Consider the following 7,854-nt stretch of genomic DNA (forward strand, 5'->3'; position numbering starts at 1 on the left):
TATATATATATATATTAATGTTTTTACTGTCACTTGATCAACTGAATGCATCCATGCTAAATAAAAGTATTAATTACATAAAATATGATCTTGCTGACACTGAACCTTTGAATGGAATGAATCAGGTGAATAAAGGCAGTCATTAGTTCATTTCTAAATGAATCAAATGAATCAGTGTTTTGGATGATTCAGTTGAATAAATGATTCAATGATACTTTCTGTCTGAATGAGTGAATCTCTACCACTAATGCAGACTGACAAGTCTGTCTGGAACAAACACAGACAAGTGGAGTAATACAAACGGTGGGACACTATCAGCCGATCAGAACTTAGAATGTAAGTAAATTAGTGGACCTTCTAAAAGATAATATGTTCTTCTGTGGTAATATTACTGGTAGTACATATGTGAGAGCTAGCTAACCATGACCTATTGTGTCATGGTCCAAATACCCTTGCTGTGATGACGAAGCATCTACTAACACTTTCAGCATTCACCATGTGTTCAGACTGCACCAGATTCAGCGCAACTCTACTATAACTCTTACTATGTTCACAGCTCCTTTGAGGTTTCACCTTTCACTGACCTGATCATCCAAATACAGTTGAACTGTGTGCCTCCTTGGCGTGAATAACAGGACACGCAGATTTATTGTGAACTCAAGCTTAAGAGAGCATACCAGAAAGAAAGAGCACAAAGACAAACGTGAACATATCCAAAAGCAATCAAGATATTTGTGTTGAGCGGAGAGACTCTAGGGACTCTGTTATTTTGAGCCAAGATGACAACTTACATTTGAAGAGGTCTCATTTTGTTCAGAGTGCTCATGGTAAATAAAGACGGCCTCAGTAGGTGTTGACACATGCACTAACATTTTGAAAAGACCAAGGAAACTTTGATTGTTTTCAAGTCTCTGTTGGTCAACAATTTTGGTTTGGGGTTTTGGCTAAGCATAGCAGCTAGTGACTCATGTACTGCAATGCTGCCTTTGTAGACTGTTGGCAGTTGCCATAGGATACATCTCAATTTGCTGCCACATTTCGAATGAGGATTCTAATGAAAGGACTTCAACAAGTGATAAGTGACTGGATACACAATAATAAAGCTGAAATATGAGACACTGCTTTAGGCTTCATATCAAACTAACAAGCGTTTTTTGACTTCAGCCTGGTGCTGTTTGAATTGGCAAAAAATAGACTTACCCTTCATAACCTGATAAGCTTAGCATGACTCAAGAGGTATTTCAGCATGTGATAAATGATTCAGAGTAAAGATGATGCATGGACAGAGTTTAGAGTGTTCATGAATCAATGCATTAGTCAGTTAAGTTTTATTAGCCCTCTGATTGGAAAAAAAAATATCTGGACATTAGATGCCATTTTCAATTCAATAACACATAAAAAATGCTAGACCATTTAGCACTTTAAAAACAGGAGACTATTTTTTAAAACAACATCTCCAACAATTGAGCATGGTTCTAGCAAAGCCAAGATCGTGGGTTCAATTCCCTGGGAATGCAAAACCCATTTTTGTAAAATAAAATAAAGCTGAAATAGAATAAGTATAAATATTAGATGAAAGACTTCTAAATGAAAATTAGAAATGTTGGTTTTGCAGCTGAAATAAGTGTAAGCTGAAGTACTAAAATTAGTAACTGGACATGAAAAAAAACCAACTAAAGCTGAACTAAAATGAACTAATAAATGAATCCTAAATAGTAATATAAAAAAACCACAAAAGATAATAGCACACAACAAAATTATTAAAAATATAACTAAAATTTAAATGAAAACTAAAGTATAAAAAAAGCTAATAAAAATAAAAATTCTAAAAGTATGTAAATAATACTGAAATAACACTAGCACTGGTAAAATGTATACAGAATCTTCCACTTGAATGCAAAGTAAGTATAACTTTGGATAGAAGCGTGTGCCAAGTTCATAAAGGTAAATGTCTGAACATTTAAAACCAAACAATTCTGTTCAGACCTGCTTAAGAAAGCATGGCATGTGCCATCCGGAGTCAATTGGATGTTCCATTCCATTCAGTGATTCTGACATTTAAATAAAAAGTTCAGAATTCATATCTTTCAGACTAAATTAAGAAATGAAGTCCTTCAATTAGTTTATAAACAAATATATATATATTTTGTATATATACTATTTATTTTGACAAATGCACCTCTTGAACTTTGATATAAAGGTCTCATATCTCTGGGATTGCTGTTGTGACTATGACTGGGAAGTGAATATGTGGATGTGAGGTAATCCAAGAACCTGCTTCCTGCTGGACCAGGATAAGCGGCAGCTGGATCTGTGTGATAGAGGCCGGAGACCTGGCCTGCTCTCTACCTTCAGGAAACAATGGGGGAACAAGGAACTACCAAACAATTATCCCACCAATGCTGTTAGCCTCATTAAGGGGTCCGTAAGCACCAAAACTCCCAGAAGTCCTAACTGTTTTAATCAGCAGAAGACAAGAAAAACAGACCCCGGGTCAGGATCACAATCACACTGGGATTTTTCATCTACGCAATGACCGGCAACATAATTGACTCACAAGGGTATATCTTCCGCAGAAACTATGTTAGCTTGACCAAGTACCAGACCACAAGATGTTTTTGGCCTTTGCTACAATATTAGCAAAATTACGATACTGTTAGTCATCGACTTGGAGGTGTCTACCAATGTCTAGCCAATCTTGTCCACTCTAACACTTACGTAAGCACCCACCAAATGAGATTATTTAAAGGGATAGTTAGTTCACCCAAAAATTCTGTCATCATTTACTTTTGTGAAACATAAAAGAAAAACAATCAATTGGGTCCAGTATTGTTTTGGACCCCACTGACTGTCATTGAATTGGCAAAAACTGCTAAAAACCTTAAAATGTCTTGGAACAAGATGAAAAATACTTTAATATTTCATAAACAGGACTAAAGTTTACAGTGCTTTTTAGTTTCGAAAAACATTTCCACTATTTATGGTCATAAATGAAGAGTGTATTGGCTAAACAACACAATTATTCTAAACTCACCATGTTGCATAAATATATTTCACAAGTCGTCACTGTACTTCCTCAATGCTCTAAACGTTCAAACTGCTCACCACTCCTACATGCATTTCTTAAAGGGGTCATCGGATGTCCATTTGATATAAGTTGATATGATTCTTTAGGGTCTTAATGAAAAGTCTATAACATACTTTGGTTAAAATTTCTCAATGGTAGTGTAAAAAACACATTTTTTACCCTGTCAAAATGAGCTCTGTTTTTAGCAAGCAATTCTAGTCCATCTTGCTTTAAATGCTAATGAGCTCTGCTCACACCGCCCCTCTCTTCTGTGGGTGACGAGCAGTACTGTTTACTTTAGCCGCGAAACTTCCTAACTAGCACATATTAGGAAAGGCGATTTGCAAAGATACATAAAAAAAACGTATACTCACATCTTGTGTAGATGAAGCTCGATCACGAATGATTCGTGCAAACATAGACGCTTTTAGGCAGATCGGGGATTGCCGCATTCCCTTCAAATCGAAAGTAATGTTAATCCTCTGCGTCTTCAGCGGCTCAGATGTCGGGAGAAAATGACGACTGCTATGTTCATTATTACATCCAACAACAAAACACCTCAATTGCTTAATCGGAGATGTTCTTGTTTTCCCCTACACCGGAGTCGACACAATGGTGGACTGATGACCGCTCACTCAGGGCGGGTCTAAGGTAAGACGGCCTTGTCAATCAACTATCGTGGGAGGGGCCTGTGCAGAACTACGTCATTCTGACATGAATCTCAGAACGGCCTGATTTGAGAATTTTTGCATTGTGGATTTTAAAATAGGGATTAAAAAAAAAAAACACTGGGTGGATTTTTATCATTATAGGATGGATGTTTACACACACTTCCAACACACATTTATGTTCAAACAACAACAAAAGTGAATTTTGCATCCGATGACCCCTTTAACAGCCCCACAGGCTAAATTGGAAAGTTTGTTGTGGTTTCTTATGGGGAACCCTGGTCTTGGAGTCACGTGGTGCGGAGCGGTTCCCGTAGTGACCCCCTCCTTTACTGCAGGGTCTACTGCTTTGGCTTGGGTCGAGCTGGATCGCTCTTCCTGGCAGAGCTCAAGCCACAGGCTTGCGTCGGCAGTGGCCAAGTCAGTGTGCTTTATTGCAGTGAGGCCCCTCAAAGCTTACGGCTGGTGAAGGCCAGGAGCCAGGCTCGCAGCCAGCTTTTGTAAGAGTTTCCATGAGTAAAAGGGTTTGTTACCCCTCCTCAAGAAGCAAAGGAAAACAACAGAAGGAGCGTATCAGAGGAAACAGTGGGCAGTAAATGAAGACTGAAGGATTGGTTAAGTGGTTGGTTGTGAAGTTTGAAAGTACCTTCATCACACCCGGCAGCTTATTCAAGTATATAATAAGAAGTAAGAACATCTTCAATGATAATAAGACAGCTAAAGCAACAGAAAACCTCGATACTAGATAGACCGACAGCTGTGCATGATGGACGACGGTTTTGTGCCTGTAGAAATGTGCCTCTGTTTCAAATCAAATTAATGAGAGTGGTCGACAAGCTCAGCGAATGCCACACCTGACAGAGTCCATTACAGCTACAATCTAGAAGAAATGCAACCCGAACGTATATTGACACGGGAAGCCGTGTTAGCGCTTGGTAAAATGTGTTATATTTTGCCAGGGGAGAAATGACAGGTAATAATTTTAAAAAGCAAACCCATAAAAAATCCCGCTCTCACTCCATGCATAACTACTTGTCCATGTTTCCGCTTAGTTTGAGTGGTATGGACTATATTTCAACCGCTCAAATGAATGAAGACTTAAGCCTCTTCTGGAACTTAAGGAAGCCACTATGGCATCTGTAATCCGCTATCCGACATCTTCTTTAAACTCCAAGAAGAGAACTTAGATCACTAGCAGAATGATTCAAGACAATTTCCCTCACTAAATTAGGGCTGAAGGAAGGAAGATACTCAAAGGTTTAAGAAATGCTGATGGCCCATCATATGTTCAATAGTGTTGAAAAGCTGCAGGTTGAATGGTGTCCAGATTATTTGTATATTCCCATGATACAAACTTAATGACATTGCTGAAAAGAGACCTCCTGTTGGGCTTGAAGCACCATGTGATGTTTTAGCAGATCTTTTCATTACCAATAATGTTTGTGCCTCTGCGAATACACTAGAGAGCCATTAGTCTCAGTGTCAGTACACCCACAAACCAGCCAGAGACCGCCTGATGCATATTACAGGCAAAACTGGACAGTACTTTCTCAGTTTGGCAAGTTCTAATCTGACTGGCTGACATTACACAATGTCCCAGAGTCAGGGCACGCAGGGTTTTTAATCAGTAGGCCTGGGGTAAAAAAGTTGTGTTTACAAGGATAAAATATTCACTGGATTTGCCAAAGTTTGCCAGGTTAAATGAGTATGCAAATGGTGCTACTTGGGTATCGTGTTGAACCTACTGCTGCACTTTGGATGAGGGATATTCAATTTAATATAGAAATAGTGGTCAAAGGCACTCAGAGTAGTCACAGCTATAGAGATACAAATTCAGATAAAATAAATATTTAGAGATAAAAATAAATATTTGTATCTCTATATATTAAAATAGAAGTTAGTTTGAATTGTTATTATATATTTCACAGTTTTTCTGTTTTTACTGTATTTTTGAGCGAATTCATGCAGTCTAAGTGAGCATAAGCGACTTCTTTTGAAAATATTTAAACAACTTGCCAACCCCAAACTTTTGAGCGGTAGCGTATTTGTTCTCTATATTTGTTTGACGCTTTGTTTGAATTTTGTCTGATGAGGATAATCCCGTCCTGAATGAAAATTGACAAACTGTAATTGGTTGCATTATGTCATTCAAACAGTCTCTTTTTGTTGGTGGTTCTGGGCCAGAATAAGCTGCGATGTGGATCAGACTTTTTGCCATTTAGTCAAAGATCTGGCTACAAATACAAAACCATTATCTATTAGCTTTTATGATTTAATTGACAGATTGAATATTACAATTCTTCCATCTGTTGAACGTTTCTTCCACAGATGCTTAAAATTTAACACAAAAGTTGAAGGGAAACCGATGAAGTCATTCATTAACTTTCCAGTTAATTTAACTTGCGTTCTCGATATATTAAACATCATGGAACAGTGCCGCTGTCGTTGTAGCGGTACGGTTAGTGCTGCGTTGGATCTTAATTTTGTGAGGGAGCACTCAAGCAAAAACATCAAGCAATTAGAAACATCTGTTGGGCATTACATCACCAGACTACGATGCACACGGTCACTAAATTTCACTGGAATATTGTGCTGTCACTTACCATCATCTAGGTACATTTGATCCAGTTCCTGTGGTTCCTGCTTGATGCTGACAGCCAGCATGGTGGGGGTGTCTCCCTCCTCCTGTAGGAGGCGGGAGGACCCGCTCCTCACCGGTCCTTTGGTTATCTGAGCTGCTAACACAGAGGCCTCGCTGGTGGCCTGTGATTGGGTCAGGCTGTGGCTGGGAGTGAAGGGGAGTTCTGGTGCGGAGTTTGGGGTGGAAGGATGGGACCCTGGAGAGGATGCGGCGCTTCCTGTTGGGTAGAGGATGGACTGCGGGTAGCGTCCGGGTGTGGGCTGGATGGTGGAGACGTGTGGGACTGTTGGGGACTGGGGGCCAAGGTTCGATCCCGCTGATAGGCACTTAGAGGAGAGGTGAGGCGGGGAAAGATCCTGTAGTTTGGGACTGGTGCTGGGGGAGGACGAGCAGGACAGGGAGGTGGGTTTTGCCACCAGTCTCTGAGGGCTGGATGTGAAGGAGCCCGTGACACAAGGCCTTAGTTCTGAGGGCATCATGGGGGTCATTGCCGGGGGGCTGTAGTAGGGCTTCGGATGCAGCACCAACCCGGCGGGATGGAGCGGCGCACAAACCTGGGGGAGGTCGTAGTCATCGTGCGGCTCTGTTTTTATTGTTGGAACTGGGAAGGCGAATGGGAAAAGAGAGCAAAGAGAAAGATCAGATGAAGAAAACGGGGGAAAGGAGAAAAACGAATAAACACACGTTCCGGGTTCATGTGACTTTATGCGAGCTAGCACGAGTGAGTGGGTTTGTGGCTAGGATACCCACAGCGAAACAAACATTCTCATCAATGAGACTATGTGTCTGAGGCTACGCGCTCCCGCCCAATTGAAAATATTTAAAGAAAGAGGGAAAAAAGGGATGAATCATCACCACAAGAGCCTTCCAGCTGCTTTCGAAAATAAAAGGCCTATTTTTTTTGGATCTGCCCCCAGTGCTAATACCATATAAGCGTGCATTATGAAATATTTTCATATAGTATAGAAGATTCAGGTTGTCATTTTAAGATGGGATCTCAGGTTTAAAGGAGGCAAATTGCAACTGGGCTAAGAATTGGACTGAGACTGGATTAAAAACAGATCAGAAGATATTCAGTGTATTGAGTTCAAACTAGCAGTAAGGCTGCCCATTATTGACAGACAGTAGCAAAAGAGACTTTGTGACTTATAAAAATTTTTTTAAATACTGTGGCTTTTAGTTCATGCCTTTAGTTTTAAGGTCATATATAGGATATAATCGAGCATATACAAAATCAACTTTTAGTAGATAAATATTTTCTTGGAAAATAAGAGAAAGATTAAACCCAATATTGACAACCAATTTTTGTCCAATCAGATGCTCTAGAATGAGAATGTCCCTCCCCTTAATACCATCTGCAACTGACTAGCAAATAGCAAATCATGAATGTGACATAAATATAAGCCTATTGGCCTAAAAAAGCCTATATATATATATATATATATATATATATATATATATATATAAAGCCTATATAA

General features: G+C 39.6%; 1 protein-coding gene across 1 annotated transcript in view; it reads right to left on the reverse strand.

Moving 5' to 3' along the window:
• The window catches only part of LOC107656600 (nuclear factor of activated T-cells, cytoplasmic 1-like), a 42,692-nt gene that overhangs the window by 4,822 nt on the left and 30,016 nt on the right, over positions 1-7,854 (reverse strand). The window contains exon 9 of the mRNA XM_016444495.1: positions 6,339-6,977. Within this exon, the coding sequence (XP_016299981.1) occupies positions 6,339-6,977 (639 nt within the window). The remainder of the gene's footprint in view (positions 1-6,338; positions 6,978-7,854) is intronic.

The sequence above is a fragment of the Sinocyclocheilus anshuiensis genome, unplaced genomic scaffold, assembly GCF_001515605.1.
Source record: "Sinocyclocheilus anshuiensis isolate Anshui unplaced genomic scaffold, SAMN03320099.WGS_v1.1 scaffold1393, whole genome shotgun sequence".
Classification (NCBI taxonomy): domain Eukaryota; kingdom Metazoa; phylum Chordata; class Actinopteri; order Cypriniformes; family Cyprinidae; genus Sinocyclocheilus; species Sinocyclocheilus anshuiensis.